At 41.7% G+C, this 19276-nt stretch overlaps 2 protein-coding genes across 11 annotated transcripts in view; one reads left to right on the forward strand and one right to left on the reverse strand.

Annotated features, from left to right (window-relative positions):
- The window catches only part of LOC307181787 (5-formyltetrahydrofolate cyclo-ligase), a 263359-nt gene that overhangs the window by 194671 nt on the left and 49412 nt on the right, over positions 1-19276 (reverse strand). For 2 of the 10 annotated variants that reach the window (XM_079912624.1, XM_079912627.1), the window contains exon 3: positions 13177-17438. The exons of the other annotated variants lie outside the window; for them this stretch is intronic. In XM_079912624.1, coding sequence (XP_079768750.1) covers positions 17206-17438 — 233 coding nt within the window. In that variant the 3' untranslated portion in view covers positions 13177-17205. Of the gene's footprint in view, positions 1-13176; positions 17439-19276 lie in introns of those variants that run through there. 10 annotated transcript variants of the gene reach the window in all.
- LOC307182167 (riboflavin kinase-like) lies at positions 8137-8727 on the forward strand (the record flags this gene model as incomplete). Its single annotated transcript, XM_079913393.1, has 1 exon — positions 8137-8727. The coding sequence occupies one exon, from the start codon at positions 8137-8139 to the stop codon at positions 8662-8664; it is 528 nt and encodes a 175-aa protein (XP_079769519.1). The 3' UTR covers positions 8665-8727.

A 19276-nucleotide genomic window follows, 5' to 3' on the forward strand; every position in this document is an offset into this window, starting at 1 on the left:
TCTGAAAAACAGTGCTCTAGAAAACAGTGCTGTCTAATAGAACATTCTATGGTGTTGGAAATGTTTCATCCCTGTGCTATTCAATACAGTAGGCACTTGATATGTGGCTAGTGTGACCAAAGAAGTGAATTTTAAATTTTATTCAGTTTTAAACAATGTAAATTTAAAGAGCTACATGCGACTGGGGCCGCCACCCTGAACAGCACAGCTTAGGGCTTTGCTATTCAGAGTGCACAGCAAACCAGCAGCAACACCTGAAGGTTTGTTAGAAATGCAGAATTTCAGGTCCCACTGTGGACCTACTGAATCAGAATCTGCATGTAACAAGATTCCCCAGGCGGGACTCCCCTAGCGGTCCAGTGGTGAGTACTCCACGCTTCGAGTTCCCGTGCGAGCCGCGCCGCCACCGCCGCCTCCAGCCGGAGCCGGCGGCACAGGCTGCGCTGCCGTGAAGTGCTTCTTGCACCCTGAGCGGTGGCAGCGGACCGATTCCCGGGTCCGCGCCGGGTGGGGAAGCCCGAACTCACAGAGGGGAATCCCTCTCGCTTCACCCCAGCCCCCGGCTGCACCCGCGGTGGGGCGGGGACGCTCTGCCAGCCCGCGAACGGCAGAGGCGGCGGCCGCGACCAGACCCATGCATGTGCCTCCCGGGCAGGAGGAGGAAGGAGCGAATAGGGCACCCCGCATCTGGAGGGGACAGCCGCGCGCCCCGCCCCTGCGTCCGGAGCGAGAGAACTCCGAGCCTCCCACCAGGCAAAGCACAGAGGAGCGGACTGTGCACCCCGGGACCGAGGAACCTTGCGCTCCAGACCCCTTGGCAGTGGCCGTCCGGGCCCAGCGGTGCTGACTCGCACGGCACACAGCTGCACCCAGCCTGCCGCCCACAGGGCAGGGCTGACCTGCCAACAAAGTTGCGGATAGCGTGGGAGAAGCCAGCACCCCCTTTCGCCATCTCCAGCTCATGGACGAATGATTCTGCCTGTCTCAGCAAGGATTGATGCTCCAGAGTAAGTAAACTGCTCAAAGAACTCATGCAAGTGGAACTTACAGCTTCCTTGATCAGACTCAACATTCAGATATCAAAGTAGACTGCAATGCCTGTGTGGAAATAGAGGACAGAAAGCTGCATGGAGGACACGCTCTTGGTGCTCCAGCCAGGCGTCACAGCTGTGCCACTGAGGTGGGAGAGCCAAGTTCAGGACACTGGTCCACAAGAAACCTCCCAGCTCCACGTAATATCAAACGGCGAAAATCTCCCAGAGATCTCCATCTCAACGCCAAGACCCAGCTCCACTCAATGATCAGCAAGTTACAGTACAGGACATCCTATGCCAAACAACTAGCAAGACAGGAACATAACCCCATCCATTAGCACAGAGGCTGCCTAAAATCATAAGGACACAGACACCCCAAAACACACCACCAGACATGGACCTGCCCACCAGAAAGACAAGATCCAGCCGCATCCACCAGAACACAGGCACTAGTCCCCTCCACCAGGAAGCCTACACAACCCACTGAACCAACCTTAGCCACTGGGGAGAGACACCAAAAACAATGGAAACTACGAACCTGCAGCCTGTGAAAAGGAGACCCCAAACACGGTAAAATAAGCAAAATGAGAAGACAGAGAAACACACAGCAGATAAAGGAGCAAGGCAAAAACCCACCAGACCTAACAAATGAAGAGGAAATAGGCAGTCTACCTGAAAAAGAATTCAGAATAATGATAGTAAAGATAATCCAAAATCTTGGAAATAGAATGGAGAAAATACAAGAAACGTTTAACAAGGACCTAGAAGAACTAAAGAGCAAACAGAGATGAACAACACAATAAATGAAATTAAAAATTCTCCAGAAGGGATCAACAGCAGAATAACTGAGGCAGAAGAATGGATAAGTGACCTGTAAGATAAAATAGTGGAAATAACTACTGCAGAAGAGAATAAAGAAAAAAGAATGAAAAGAATTGAGGACAGTCTCAGAGACCTCTGGGACAACATGAAAGGCACCAACATTCGTATAATAGGGGCCCCAGAAGAAGAAGAGAAAAAGAAAGGGACTGAGAAAATATTTGAAGAGATTATAGTTGAAAACTTCCCTAATATGGGAAACAAAATAGTTAGTCAAGTCCAGGAAGCACAGAGAGTCCCATACAAGATAACTCCAAGGAGAAACACACCAAGACATATATTAATCAAACTATCAAAAATTAAATACCGGGCTTCCCTGGTGGCGCAGTGGTTGAGAGTCTGTCTGCCAATGCAGGGGACACAGGTTCATGCCCCGGTCTGAGAAAATCCCACAAGGCGTGGAGCGGCTGGGCCCGTGAGCCATGGCCGCTGAGCCTGCACGTCCGGAGCCTGTGCTCCGCAACGGGAGAGGCCACAACAGTGAGATGCCCACGTACCAAAAAAAAAAAAAAAAAAAAATTAAATACAAAGAACAAATATTAAAAGGAGCAAGGGAAAAGCAACAAGTAACACATAAGGGAATCCCCATAGGTTAACAGCTGATCTTTCAGCAGAAACTCTCCAAGCCAGAAGGGAGTGGCAGGACATACATAAAGTGATGAAAGAGAAAAACCAACAACCAAGATTACTTTACCCAGCAAGGATCTCATTAAGATTTGATGGAGAAATTAAAACCTTTACAGACAAGCAAAAGCTAAGAGAATTCAGCACCACCAAACCAGCTTTACAACAAATGCTAAAGGAACTTCTGTAGGCAGGAAATACAAGAGAAGGAAAAGACCTACAATAATAAACCTAAAACAATTAAGAAAATAGTAATAGGAACATACATATCAATAATTACCTTAAATGTAAATGGATTAAATGCTCCAACCAAAAGACATAGACTGGCTGAATGGATACAAAAACAAGACCTGTATATATGCTGTCTACAAGAGACCCACTTCAGACCTAGGGACACATACAGACTGAAAGTGAGGGGATGGAAAAAGATATTCCATGCAAATGGAAATCAAAAGAAAGCTGGAGTAGCAATTCTCATATCAGACAAAATAGACTTTAAAACACAGACTATTACAAGAAACAAAGAAGGACACTATATAATGATCAAGGGATCAATCCAAGAGGAAGATAAAACAATTGTAAATATTTATGCACCCAACATAGGAGTACCTCAATACATAAGGCAAATACTAACGACAGTAACACAATCATAGTAGGGAACTTTAACAGCCCACTTTCACCAATGGACAAATCACACAAAATGAAAATAAATAAAGAAACACAAGCTTTAAATGAAGGACTTTTAAAAGAAGGACTTAAATGATATTTATAGGACATTCCATCCAAAAACAACAGAATACACATTCTTCACAAGTGCTCATGGAACATTCTCCAGGATAGACCATATCTTGAGTCATAAATCAAGCCTCAGTAAATTTAAGAAAATTGAAATTATATCAAGTATCTTTTCCAACCACAATGCTATGGGACTAGGTAACAATTACAGGAAAAGATCTGTAAGAAATACAAACACATGGAGGCTAAACAACACACTACTTAATAACCAAGAGATCACTGAAGAAATCAAAGAGGAAATAAAAAAATACCTAAAAATAAATGACAATGAAAACACAGTGACCCAAAACCTATGGGATGCAGCAAAAGCAGTTCTAAGAGGGAAGTTTATAGCTATACAAGCCTACCTTAAGGAACAGGAAACATCTCAAATAAACAACCTAACCTTACACCTAAAGCAATTAGAGAAAGAAGAACAAAAAACCCCCAAAGTTAGCAGAAGGAAAGAAATCATAAAGATCAGATTAGAAATAAATGAAGAAGAAATGAAGGAAACGATAGCAAAGATCAATAAAACTAAAAGCTGGTTCTTTGAGAAGATAAACAAAATTGATAAACCATTACCCAGACTTATCAAGAAAAAAAGGGAGAAGACTGAAATCAATAGAATTAGAAATGAAAAAGGAGAAGTAACAACTGACACTGCAAAAATACAAAGGATCATGAGAGATCACTACAAGCAACTCTATGCCAATAAAATGGACAACCTGGAAGAAATGGACAATTTCTTACAAATGCACAACCTTCTGAGACTGAACCAGGAAAAAATAGAAAATATGGACAGACCAATCACAAGCACTGAAATTGAAACTGTGATTAAAAATTTTCCAACAAACAAAAGCCCAGGACCAGATGGCTTCACAGGTGAATTCTATCAAAAATTTAGAGAAGAGCTAACACCTATCCTTCTCAAACACTTCCAAAATATAGCAGAGGGAGGAAACTCCCAAACTCATTCTACGAGGCCACACACTCTGATACCAAAACCAGACAAAGATGTCACAAACAAAGAAAACTACAGGCCAATATCACTGATGAACATAGATGCAAAAATCCTCAACGAAATACTATCAAACAGAATCCAACAGCACATTAAAAGAATCATACACTATGATCAAGTAGGGCTTATCCCAGGAATGCAAGGATTCTTCAATATATGCAAATCAATCAACATGATACACCATATTAATTAATTGAAGGAGAAAAACCATATGATCATCTCAATAGAACTAGAGAAAGGTTTCGACAAAATTCAACACCCATTTATGACAAAAACCCTCCAGAAAGTAGGCATAGAGGGAACTTTCCTCAACATAATAAAGGCCATATATGACAAACCCACAGCTAACATCATCCACAATGGTGAAAAACTGAAAGCATTTCCACTAAGATCAGGAACAAGACAGGATTGCCCACTCTCACCACTATTATTCAACATAGTTTTGGAAGTTTTAGCCACAGCAATCAGAGAAGAAAAAGAAATAAAAGGAATCCAAATTGGAAAAGAAGAAGTAAAGCTGGCACTGCTTGCAGATGACATGATACTACACATAGAAAATCCTAAAGATGCTACCAGAAAACTACTAGAGCTAATCAATGAATTTGGTAAAGTAGCAGGATACAAAATTAGTGCACAGAAATCTCTTGCATTCCTATACACTAATTATGAAAAATCTGAAAGTGAAATTAAGAAAACAATCCCATTTACCATTGCAAAAAAAAGAATAAAATATCTAGGAATAAACCTACCTAAGGAGACAAAAGACCTGTATGCAGAAAATTATAAGACACTGATGAAAGAAATTAAAGATGATACAAATAGATGGAGAGATATACCATGTTCTTGGATTGGCAGAATCAACATTGTGAAAATGACTCTACTACGCAAAGCAATCTACAGATTCAATGCAATCCCTATCAAACTGCCAAGGGCATTTTTCACAGATCTAGAACAAAAAATTTCACAGTTTGTATATGGAAACACAAAAGACCCCGAATAGCCAAAGCAACCTTGAGAAAGAAAAATAGAGCTGGAGGAATCAGGCTCCCTGACTTCAGACTATACTACAAAGCTACAGTAATCAAGACAGTATGGTACTGGCACAAAAACAGAAATATCGATAAATGGAACAGGATAGAAAGCCCAGAGATAAACCCACGCACATATGGTCACCTTATCTTTAATAAAGGAGGCAAGAATATACAGTGGAGAAAAGACAGCCTCTTCAATAAGTGGTGCTGGGAAAACTGGACAGCTACATGTAAAAGAATGAAATTAGAACACTCCCTAACACCATACACAAAAATAAACTCAAAATGGATTAAAGACCTAAATGTAAGGCCAGACACCATCAAACTCTTAGAGGAAAACATAGGCAGAGCACTCTATGACATAAATCACAGCAAGATCCTTTATGACCCACCTCCTAGAGAAATGGAAATAAAAACAAAAATAAACAAATGGTGCCTAATGAAACTTAAAAGCTTTTGCACAGAAAAGGAAACCATAAACAAGACGAAAAGACAACCCTCAGAATGGGAGAAAATATTTGCAAATGAAGCAATTGACAAAGGATTAATCTCCAAAACATACAAGCAACTCATGCAGCTCAATATCAAAAAAAAAACAAACAACCCAATCCATAAATTGGCAGAAGACCTAAATAGACATTTCTCCAAAGAATATATACAGATTGCCAGCAAACACATAAAAGAATGGTCAACATCATTAATCATTAGAGAAATGCAAATCAAAACTACAATGAGATATCATCTCACACCAGTCAGGATGGCCATCATCAAAAAATCTACAAACAATAAATGCTGGAGAGGGTGTGGAGAAAAGGGAACCCTCTTGCACTGTTGGTGGGAATGAAAATTGATACAGCCACTATGGAGAACAGTATGGAGGTTCCTTAAAAAACTAAAAATAGAACTACCATACAACCCAGCAATCCCACTACTGGGCAGATACCCTGAGAAAACCATAATTCAAAAGGAGTCATGTACCAAAATGTTCATTGCAGCTCTATTTACAGTAGCCAGGACACGGAAGCAACCTAAGTGTCCATCAGCAGATGAATGCATAAAGAAGATGTGGCACGTATATACAATGGAATATTACTCAGCCATAAAAAGGAATGAAATTGAGTTATTTGTAGTGAGGCGGATGGACCTAGAGACTGTCATACAGAGTGAAGTAAGTCAGAAAGAGAAAAACAAATACCGTATGCTAACACATATATATGGAATCTAAAAAAAAAATGGTCAGAAGAACCTAGGGGCAAGATGGGAATAAAGATGCAGAACTGCTAGACAATGGACTTGAGGATACGGGGAGGGGGAAGGGTAAGCTGGGACAAAGTGAGAGAGTGGCATGGACATATATACACTACCAAACGTAAAATAGCTAGCTAGTGGGAAGCAGCTGCATAGCACAGAGAGATCAGCTCGGTGTTTTGTGACCACCTAGAGTGGTGGGATAGGGAGGGTGGGAGGGAGGGAGATGCAAGAGGGAAGAGATATGGGGACATATGTATATGTATAACTGATTCACTTTGTTATAAAGCAGAAACTGACACACCACTGTAAAGCTATTATACTCTAATAAAGATGTTAAAAAAAAAAAAGACTCCACGCTTCCATAGCATGAAGCACAGTTTCGATCCCTGGTCGGGGAACTAAAATCCCACATTGCTCGCCGTGCAGCCCCCCAAAATAAATAATAAATTAATTTAAAAAAAAAGAAGATCCACAGGCAATCGATAAGTCACTTTTGAAAACATTTTGATTCCTCATTGAGATCTCCCATTCCTGAACTACGTGCTGTTAACACAGCTCTCTTATTCTAGATGCATTCTAATAGCCAACTGTATAATGATCTAATCTAGCTCTTACCCAGAATATGGGATTCTGATGTAACTAGAATTATTGGTCTAGAAGAAATGAGGGGTGTGTGTGTGTGTGTGTGTGTGTGTGTGTGTGTGTGTGTGTGTGTTGAGAGAGAAAGAGGGAGAGAGAGATAAGAAGGGAGGTTGTAATAAAGTTATAAAGGGTCCTAGATGCTAGCCAGGGGTTTACATTTTATTCTTTGGGCAACAGAGAACCATCAAAAGCTGTTAAGCAGGCAAGCGATATAAGTAGAGTTATATATTTTACGACGATAACGCACGGAAGCATGGAGGATGGAGTGGAGGATGTGCCTCCCCACACCGCTATCTCCATTGTCCACTGGGTCTTATATCAATATTAAGCATTACTACAGGGAGTAGCATTGCCTACCTTACCTTCTTGTTAGATTTGAGGAACAGCAAATATTTAGAACTTATAGGATCTATCTATTCTCCAGCATCAACGTCCACAAGTATCCAACCCAGATCTTCAGAATAATATAGTACTCGTTCTCTTTTCATGAGAGGAAATAACAAACACTTTTTGCATTTCAATCCTAAAGAGATTATTTCTCAGTGATAAACCAGATGTTCACCATTTCTAATAGTGAACTCCTTGGGATCTGATTCACCACTGAAACAATTGTTTGCTTCTTAAGTATACTTTTTAAACATATCATTTTAAGACTAAAAGTATAGGTAGGGACTTCCAAGGTCGCCGGCGTTCCGGAGCCCAGACGCAGCCTCTGAGTCGCCCAACACCTTCTTTTCGGTCAGCTGCGTGAGGGTCTCGCCGGGGCATGTCGTCCGTGCCGCTCGGCCCGTTGTACGCCTGTGCGCTCGCCCCGCCGGCCGGCCTGCGGAGCTCCCGCCCGTGTCCCCCAGCGGGTCCGGGAGGTCCTGGCACCGCCTCGATGGCGGCTCCGCCGGACGCGCAGACTGGACCGCAGCCCGCACCCCGAGCTGACGGCGTCATGAGGCACCTGCCCTACTTCTGCCGCGGCCAGGTGGTGCGGGGCTTCGGTCACAGCTCCAAGCAGCTGGGCATCCCTACAGCTAACTTTCCTAAACAAGTAATAGATAATCTTCCAGCTGATGTATCCACTGGCATTTACCATGGTTGGGTCAGTGTTGGAAGTGGAGACGTCCATAAGATGGTGATGAGCATAGGATGGAACCCATACTATAAGAATACGAAAAAGTCCATGGAAACTCGTATCATGCATACTTTCAAAGAGGACTTCTATGGGGAACTTCTCAATGTGGCCGTCGTCGGCTACCTCAGACCAGAAAAGAACTTTGATTCTTTAGAGTCACTTATTTCAGCAATTCAAGGTGATATTGAGGAAGCTAAGAAACGACTAGATTTACCAGAACATTTGAAACTCAAAGAAGACAATTTCTTCCAGGTTCGTAAAAGCAAAATAATGAATGGCCACTGATGGAAAGGCATCTTATTTATTCATTCACTGTTTTCTAATATTTTACTGCTCATAACTCTACAGCCTCATCCTGGTTATATTTTAAAAATCAAACATTTTCCTACAGCTGTGAATTAAACAGTACAATGTAGTTACCATATTATGTTCCAACTGTTCAATTAAACCCATCATGTTACAGTACTAAAAAGGTTCATTTTAAAAATCAAGATTCTTTTTTATGTAATATGCTGATTAAAATGTACACTTGAAAGGTCTTAAGTGTTTTTTAATGGAAATGAAATATATATAAATATGGGTAACAGGCAAGTCACTAGTTTGAGATGAGAACTATAATTCTCATGGTAAAATTTTAGCATGCATGTACTGTGTAGCATGCTCTGCTAATCAGAAGGGTTATAAAAGTAACTATATTAAGCAGAGGTTTGACAGTTTATTACAAACCTAAGGGGAAAAATCCAGACTTTGTATTTTTGATATTTTGTGCATTTATATATTATTATAGACATAAAGACTTGTGAAATTTCATTTCAATTAGTCATTTCCTTTAAGGGCTCAAATCATTGTACTGGGTTCCATTTTTGTTACAGCTGCCTCAGTTCTAATTGGTCTAGACTCTCTCCCTATTAGTTTTTTGTTTTTCTTTTAAAACAGTAAAATGAGTGTTTTTCGAATCTCTAGGTCTCATTTTTGTGTTGTATAACACTTCCCTCTTTAAGAGTAGATATTCTTCAACATTTTTCTTAACCTTTGTTTTCTGTAAACAATTGTGTGTCAGTTTTTCCATTTAGAATATCCAACTCTACATTTACAAAATGTAGAGTTTCATCTGCGTCTGTATCTGCCATCCCATCCCTTCACTATATGAAGAGTGATTAAGTGCATATCTCTTGCATTTTAGAAAAAACATCCAAAACTTCATCTGTAGGTTTCCCCAAAGTTTAAATGAACACCTAGCAGTTCATTTATATATACCAGTTTCTTAAACAACACAAAATACTTGTTTCCCCCCTAGGGAAACTAGTTAAGAGCCAACTAAACTATGAAATACAAAGTTATTTGTTTTTAATGTAATTATATGTTTCCTGAGCAAATGCAAACTGTTGTAGCTGTGTGTACACAATGTAATTTAAGGCTAAAGAGTGCTATCTAGAAGGTAATTTTAAAGATAACTCATTATAAAACCATTTTCCCCTAATCTGCATAAATGAGAGAACTGATTTTAACAAAACTGTTTATATAATATTTAGAAAAACATCTAAAGCTAATGTTGGAGTAGGGGGAAGCAGGAATAAATTCAGTTGGATTGTTTTGACTTTTTGGTGTATGAATTTATGGCAAACAATGTAGTATGTGTCTTTTTCATTTCTTATTTATAGAAATACTTAGAAAATGTAATTTCATGTTAGAAATCCTATACTTGAAAGAAGCCCCAGTTATCAGTGGTTCTATGAAACAAAGTTAAAAACAAACATGGAAGGTGTAAAAAAGATGTGTTTCTTTGAGTAGCTTGTGACTGATTATATCCTGATTAAGTGTGAAAATTCTTTGATATTGTCACCTTACATTTTGTTAAATAACTATTGTTTTTGAAAAACCTATAGTGTGTGGTTTAGGACTTAGTTAATGGTGTCTACAATTTTTTAAGTTTTATATTAAGTGTTTATATATTATAAGAAATGGCAGTAGGGCCACTTTTGATTAGTCAGTGTTTTCAGGCCTTGAAATAAATCTTGATCAAGTGAAAAAAAAAAGTATAGGTAGGATATTTATGGGACACATATAAGAAAAACAGCTGCAACTGGCGGGGTGGGCAGAGGTATGAAATGCAAAGAGAATTGAGGGACTTAAAAAGTGCTCCTCGTCTTTTACTTAGGCTCAGAAGTCCTCTGATGCACCCAAACAGTGGATACTGGTCAGCCAGGCGAAGTCTGAGAGGAAAAGAACCGAAAGAAAGGCATCTGCTGTTTCCTAGGTGGCAGGGTTCTTTAAGGCACTCTGTTTGTCAAGGACTAACTTAGAGAAATTATTTCTCCTAGTACTCAAAACACTATGGGCAAGAGAAGAGCCCCAAAAAAGCACTCAGAAGACAAGGAGACCAGTATTGGTACACAGGGGACCAGCGAGATGAAAGGGTCATGGGAGGTCAGATACAAATATGTGGTCAACAAGAGCCAAGGAGAGGAGGGGCAGATGAAGTCAGTGCCCTGCAGCTCAGGCCGCCTCTTAATGGAGGGACCAGAGAACCAAACCCTGTACCCATCCAGCTGGGAGGACATGTTCTTAGAGCAGTGGTCTCCAAACAGGGTGACACGCCCCAGGGAGTGGGCAAGGTGAACCACTGGGGCTTGGGAAGAAATTAGAATCTCTAGTTATATTTATTTTTTATCTTTAAAAGACAAGGAATTAAGTTTTGCTGAAGCTTAAAACATAGACTGACGTCGGCCCCTCACTCTGCCAGCACATCAGAAGGCCCCATGTCCAGTTAGTATGCAAGCCAGAAAATAGCTGTTGGATACTGTGAAAGGAAGTGTTTCGTTCCTTTCAGCATACTGAGATGTACTGTGTTATTTTAATATTTCCAGGCACATGGATTTATGTGTTACATTATGTAGTTTTTACTAAACCAACCCTCTTAAAATGGAAAAGTGGCTTAAAAAGATTCTTGCAAAGAAACAGTAGCACAAAGATAATTCGAATAATGCAAACACAAGCGAGCAACAACAGCCGATATACTTCTGCTACGGGTAAAAGCTATTCATCAGCCATACGACAAGGAAAAAGAACAGTGAGATTTGCCAGCAAGTGAGCCGCCAAACTTGAAATGATCACAAAGATATTTTGTATCAGGGATCTGTGCTCATCATAGTAATGATGAACCTCACTCTTCAAATATATATTGAAAAGTGTGAAGCCACTGTGGTTAGCAGAAGCTATGGGTCCAGAAGGTGAAGACAAACCTCCATAATGTTTTCAGTAATATTTAATATCATGAATTACTAACTAATATACTTTAAACAATGTTCCCTAAATATAATCCTAAATGTTTATGTCTTTTTTCTTCCTTAATAGTAAAAACCCAAAATGTAGCATACCATGTAGAAAACACTTGTTCTTCCTGCCATGGAAATATAGATGAAGTACTCATAAAACAATTTAGGGGTAAAAATATCTGGGCACATTTGTCAAGATATACTATTGGATACCATGTAGAAAGCACTGCTGGGACTTCCCTGGTGGTCCAGTGGTTAAGACTCTGCACTTCCACTGCAGGGGGCCTGGGCTCGATCCCTGGTCAGGGAACTAGATCCCACATGCATGCCGTAACTAAGAGTTTGCATGCCACAACTAAGGAGTCCATGTGCCACAACTAAGGAGCTGGCGAGCCACAACTAAGGAGCCCAGAAGCTGCAACTAAGGAGCCCAGATGTGACAACTAAGGAGACTGCCTGCTTGGACTAAGACCTGGTGCAACCAAATAAATAAACACTAAAAAAAAAAAAAAAGATGAGTTTTGCACGTTTTTTTTACACAAAGGTTGAGTGTTCAAAACTTTTTGACTTTTCTATGATTATAAATGGTCACCAGTAAATTGCTACCTAAGCAAATATCTCCCTGCATTCCACACCTCCACACCAAATACATCTCATTTGAATCTTCAGGGTAAAAGTCATATACCATCTAAGACACAGAAAGGAGCTTTTTTCAGAAAGAAACATGACATGGAGAGAGCATACTGAAAACGGTTATTTGGAAATATTTTCATCATTATATGATTATGTTGCGATAAACTATGCTTGACACCTATAAACACTTTCGTATCTGCACAACTAAAAAAATTGGAAGCAGAATTTTTCTAACTCAGTTTAAAATCTTTCAAGGAGTTTCAATGAGTTTAAAACCCATTTACTAACAAAGTAAATGTGCAGCATCTTCTGATTAATATGCAAGAATAATCCACCTCAAGAATATGGATACTTACTCGCCCAATTTCAACTTTTTAAAAAATTTGCAAAACTGACAGAATGGCAAATTTTAGTGTAAGGGCAGTACTGCTTCCATGTGGATCTGCTTATTTCTGGAAGGCATCTTTTTCAGCTATAGAAGCCCTTAAAACCAAATACTAAAATAAACTGAAATTAGAACCAGACTTTTGAATCATTCAAAAGGGGTTAAAATAAGGTTTTCAAAAATAGTAAATTTCCAAAAAACGTCCATCACGTTGCTCTCCTTTATAGAAATTGAGTACATTATATTATAAATTATAGATATAACTGTTTCAATGATCTCATCTTTTCCTTTTATGTATATGTTTCCTAACATACATAATTATTATTTAAAAAGAAATTTGCCACTTATTTTTTTAACATCTTTATTGGAGTATAATTGCTTTACAATGGTGTGTTAGTTTCTGCTGTATAACAAAGTGAATCATCTATACATATACATATGTCCCCATATCTCCTCCCTCTTCTGCCTCCCTCCCACTCTCCCTATCCCACCCCTCTAGGTGGTCACAGAGCACCAAGCTGATCTCCCTCTACTATTGCCCATCTCTGGAGCTTGCTTAGGTGGTGTTCTGCCTTCTGTGGGCACACTGGGATGGAATCCCCTCTCCTCATGCACGCCGAAACCAAGGTCTTTCGCCTCTCTGGCAGTTCCAAACTTTTTCCCCGGACTCTCTCCCAGCTAGCTGTGGCGCACTAGCCCCCATCAGGCTGTGTTCATGCAGCCAACCCCAGTCCTCTCCCTGGGATCCACCAAAGCCCGAGCCTCAGCTCCCAGCCCCACCCGTCCGGGCGGCTGAGCAGACAAGCCTCTCGGGCTGGTGAGTGCTGGTCGGCACTGATCCTCTGTGCGGGAATCTCTCCGCTTTGCGCTCCGCACCCCTGTTGCTGTGCTCTCCTCCGCGGCTCCGAAGCTTCCCCACTCCGCCACCCGCAGTCTCCACCCGCGAAGGGGCTTCCTAGTGTGTGGAAACCTTTCTTCCTTCACAGCTCCCTCCCACTGGTGCAGGTCTTGTCCCTATCCTTTTGTCTCTGTTTTTTTTCTTTTGCTCTACCCAGGTATGCGGGGATTTTCTTGCCTTTTGGGAAGTCTGATGTCTTCTGCTAGCGTTCAGTAGTTGTTCTGTAGTTGTTCCGCATGTAGATGTATTTTTGATGTATTTATGAGGAGGAAGGTGATCTCCACATCTCAGTCCTCCGCCATTTTGAACATCTCTCCACTTATTTTTAAGCACATAAATAAACATATATTTGGGGCAGGGGCTTGCAGGGATTAGAGATCACTCTTACAGGGCAGGAGGCCTAAGACTGCCTGGACATAGGAGGAAAGATGACCATAAAGATGCAAAGAAGAAATGTATTAACAAGGCCAAACAGCACAGATAATGCAACACACACATATGGACTGGCCAAGGAAGGAATTACAACTGCAGTAATAGAAAATGTGTTCCAGAATAATCCAACCCTGAGATGATGCTGAAAGGAGAGAATCTCAGCAGCAAATAGCAACCAACGTAAAAACCGGCAAGGTCACCACGCACTCAGGGCAACAAACACATTGGTTCATTCCTTCATCAAGGATTTATTGGCCATTTATTTTGTGCTAGGGACTGTGATAGGTACTGAAGTAAACCATGAACTTGGCAGAAAATCTTCCTTGGGGAGGTGACAGGCAAGTGGAGGAAATAAGCATGTTAACTTATGACTAAATGCAATGTAATTAACTGAATTTCAATGATCTCTGAAAGGAAAAAGAAAAACAAAAAAAGAACTGGGACCAGAAACCAATAAGCTTCTGCACCATGTCACCCACGCCTAGACGTAAGACACAGTTATCCATCTCTTACTTAGTAGAATTCTGTAATTAGTGTACTGTTCTTACTGATATCTGTTAGATGAACTAAAGTTAATGGTTTACTTTCTGGTTAAATTAAGCACAGTTCTATAGAACAGGCAATTATAGACATACATATATTTCCAATTCCCCAATACTAAGGATTGTTCTGTTCAGATCTCGTTGCTATTTCTCTTCTGCCTGGACTGTCCCCTCACCTAAGACCATCATCATTCTTCTTTCATGTTGGCTCTCTTCCTGAATTCGAGGCCTTGTTCTCAGCCTCTGCTTGTGTCATCATCACCTGCACCGTCAGGGCTTTTTCCCCTTTCCTATACCCTCTGCGCAATGACCACTGCCCATTAATGGTCACTAGGGAAAGGTCCTCTTTCCAGGCGAGGGACCCTGCAGCCCTCGGGCTTTCCTGAATCTCAGCCCCTGGGTCTTCTGGCCAGTTGATTTTGTGTTCTGTTTGCACTTGAGGAGCTGGGGAGGGGCTTTTCAATGCTCTCCTTTGCCAGAAGAACAACACAGATTAAGTTCTAATGTGTTAAAGTTCTAAAGTTTCCAGACCTGCAGCCGTCCAGGAATTTTACTGTTTAACCACTTCAGACCAACAGCCATGTCAGCTATGTTAACTTTCACCTTAACCTTATGGTTGAAGTAACCCTTAAGATTTCTCACCAGTACAGTAATGTGGTTTCACAGCTTGTAGAAATTCTGTCTCCCTCCCATTTCTCACTGTATATACTATATTGTGAACGTTTGATTTTAGCCCAATTGACATTTTTTAAGTGTTTTTACTTTTGTGCATAAAACACCAAATCAAACGGTATTATGAACAGGGATGCATGTTTCAAATGAAACACATCTGAATGTATTCAACTAACTCATTCAAAAAAAATTCTCATTGTCATACTAGATAGTCAAAATCTGAATCAGCACTTCTCCATTCAGACTGGCCACACGTCCAGAGTTCAATGGCCACATGTAGCGCTTATGCTGGCCAGTTCTAGAAAACCGATTTGTTCATGTGGATGAGAGTATCAAATGAGGAGAGACACAGGTCATTAAATAAATTGTTTCTTCACAAACTAGAAAATATGTTTCTGGAGTCGAAAACAATGCCGAAGAAGTAAAGTCTTTCCTCCAAACTAACAAGTATTAATTTCTAAGCTAAATAATTTTATGTCAATATAAATTACAATTAGCAATCTAATAAATTCTAGTACCTTGGATTTTTAAAAAAATTATCTAACACCCACCATTGTCTGTGTGTCTACCGAAAGGGGGAAGTATAAAGATTATCCCTGTTCTTTGGCACTCACAGTCTGGTGAAGGGGTAGGCATGGCCATTAATATTTGACATGTAGGACAATGTGATAAGGAGGACAATGACCAGGGCCACTTAAACAAGTGAAGGAACACAGGAAGACTTCATAGAAGAGGTGACATTGGAGCTGAGTCTTGAAGGATAAACAAGAGTCTTCCAAATGAACAAAAGAGGAAAGAGCACTGCAGCCAGAGGAAAAGCACACTTACAAGGCACAAAGGGCAGAAGAAGCTGGCAGTGTTTAGGGAGCTATGTGAACGTTTGCATAAGTTGTAGAGAAGAAGAATATGGGGAGAAGAAAGGCTAGAAAGAGACAAGTAGGGGTCCTTCATGATCAGGTTCATGTTTGATAAGATCACTTTGACTGTAGTTTGAGAAATAAAATGAAGAGGACCAGACTGAAGGCAAGGAAGCCACGGCTGAGGCTCTTGCCCAGTTCAGCTTAGAGATGCTGAGAGACTGGACAAAAGGCACGACAGGGCGAGGAGAGAAGGGAACAGATATAAGAGGGTTTCCAGAAGCAGAATCAACAGGACCTGGTGAGAGGTAGGATGTGGGGTGTGAGTGAGAGAGCAGGACCCAGGAAGCCCCCTGGGTCTCTGGTTATAACCAAATCTTCCCCCCACAAAATTCCCTTTCCCTGGCTGTGATGGCATCTGCCAACCTTCAGCCCAAATTTCATTTCCAAAGCAGATACCACCCATAAACAGAAATAATTTCTAACTTACAGGATATCAGATCTTAAACTCGTAAGTGACTGACACACAGAACAGCAGAGATGGAAACAAATCGGCCGAAATTAAAATATTTAAATTGGAAAAGGTTTCAGTCCTTTAACCATCAAAAGCCACAAACTGTCAGACATAAAATTTCAGGTTGAGTAAGTGAAGCCATGATGAAAGGGTATAATATTCTTGGAGAACTTTGTACACAAAGCAAACACCAATAAATCATTTAATAATTGCTGAATCTCCATATGCGTGCCAGACTGACCCAGGCCCATGACAGGATTTAATGAAAGTGTCCATTACAGATGAGTTTATTTTCCCCTCACGCTCTGAGTTGGAGCATAGTGCCTCATAAATATTTAACTTAAACTATAAAACAGATCAACCTGGGACATTAATACCAGAAAGTTAAGCTGAAAATCATATGGTGATAGCCTCCGTTTTAATTAATGTTCTATTACACACACTGCTATTGATTTTTTAAAATGGTTTCATGTTCGGTATCTAACAATTACACTGAAAACACTACAGCCCATATTCACATTATTGTGCAATTTCCACTAATTTCTGACAAGGGAAAATACACATGTTTGGCTTTTCTCTGGCATAAAACCTTGATTATTTGGCTGTGGTCATCAGGATTTAAGATGCTGAGGAGTCTTCGTAAAGCACTTCATCTACCTTCATGTCATTTTCATCCACGGGGACCTGAAGGCAAATCTGCTCTTTGAAAGCCAAGGCCAGGGTGTAGGGCCTCACATCCTGGGACTGCAGACAGCGCTTCAGGTAGGCATCGTAGTAGCCCTTGCCCCGCCCCAAACGGTTGCCGTGTTTGTCAAACCCAAGACCCGGCATGAAGATGAGATCAAGTCCCCCTGCGGAAATGAGGAATAAAGTTACGAAGGTTAATGGTGTCTGGAAAAGACTGATCGCTTCCAGATCTGGTTTTTGTTTTTTAATGACATCATTTTCTCTGATTTTTAAAGAAATACATGATCACTCTAGAAAAATCCTAACAGTAAAGAGTTGGACAAAGAAAGAAGTAAAAATTACTCAGCAACTAGTAAGTCCGTCATCCATCCCCTAGCCGTTCTTTCATGTATACCTGTACAGAAATGCCAGATTCCCAGGCCCCGTCCACACCTAGTTAAAGAGAATCTCCAGGGATAGGGCCTAAGAATTCTTTTTTCTCTAATTTTCTTTCTTTAAGCATACAGCTGACCCTACATACTGTCCCAGGACACTGACAACTGAAGGAGTGGGAGAGGGTCAGAAAGAAGCCAGAAAGGACGGAGCTATTCTCAAAGTCGATGAGCAGAAGGAGGGTTAGCTGTTAAGAGGACCAAGCTTACCCTCTTCATTTCCCCTCTTACTGGAGAGGGAAGGCCGGGTTGTCCTGCTTCCCTGGATTCATGTGAGAGCAACCTTCGACCCACTCAGGAACATTCCAAAGGTACAAGATGGGGACCCATAATTGGTCCTCTGGCTGGAACTCTCCCAGGGAACACAGGGACCAGAACTGGCCATGGCATCATCAGGGCAGAGCTGGCTGCTGGGGCTCAAGGTAGAAGGCAGGGTCTTGAAAGTTATAAAAAGCTGACCACAGTGAAAGGTGTGATGAATGCTATAAAGGTCACGAGGATGTCCATGGATTTTGTGAGGTCCAGGGAATGGTCCTCCAGCCCCTTGCAGGGAGCACAACGCACCAGCACTACTCAAGAGGCACATCGCTTACGCAACGCAGCAGCCTGTCTGTAGCCTTCCTGTACTGAGCCTTGGCCTTTTGAGGGCTGTCCTGGGGGCTTCTGGGTGACCTACAGCTTAGCAAGGGCTAACCACTCATACAGCATTGCTGGCAAGGACATACCAGGGTTGGAAGCCATGAATTCTCTGGAACAGGGTGTTCAGAGTAGAGGTATTCAGACTGCCAGCTAGGCTGGCCCCCACTGTAGCAGCTGTTACGACTCCCTGCAGAGCCGTGAGGTGAGCTCAGCTTCTCTCCGGCTCCCAGCACACACCTGTAATCCCCTGCCTGCAAAAATCTGGCAGAGCACGCCTCAGATTACAGTCCTGACCTTCTTGTGGAAACCTGCTCGCCTACTCCAATCCCAACTTGCTAAGAGGCCCTGGTCTCTGACTTTCATCTTTCCTCCCTGTCTCTGCCCTGCTCATCTCTCTTGGGAATAATGGTGGCTTGTGCACTTGACTTTGCTTCGTCCAAGTCCTCCTGCTGTTGCCAGAGCACTCTTGGGCTTAAAGTTCAGCTCCGTCATTATACCCAGAACACACACGCACACAGCTTTTCCTAGGTTTCTTGCGTCTTTACAGTGTGGCAAAAGTGCTTTGTAAAGTCCTCTGGGGGATACACAGATACATCCCTGCCCTTCAGGAGACGGAGTTCAGTTAACATAAAAAATGCACACGTGTAACATCCATTCCAACGTAAGGCAGCAGTGCCTGCCAATTGCCCAAAAAGCGTTAGGGACAAGAAGTCCTAGAGACTTCAGCAGAGGGACAGCGACATGGCTGGGTGGTCAGGGAAGGATCCATGGGCAACTTTGACTTGACCTAGGTTTTTAAGAATGTGCCAGAGTTGGATCTGAGTGTATTTCAGAAACCAAGGGAAGGGGCTTCCCTGGTGGCACAGTGGTTGAGAGTCCGCCTGCCAAATAGGGGACATGGGTTCGTGACCCGGTCCGGGAAGATCCCACAT

The sequence above is a fragment of the Stenella coeruleoalba genome (genome assembly GCF_951394435.1).
Source record: "Stenella coeruleoalba genome assembly, chromosome: 2".
Classification (NCBI taxonomy): Eukaryota; Metazoa; Chordata; class Mammalia; order Artiodactyla; family Delphinidae; genus Stenella; species Stenella coeruleoalba.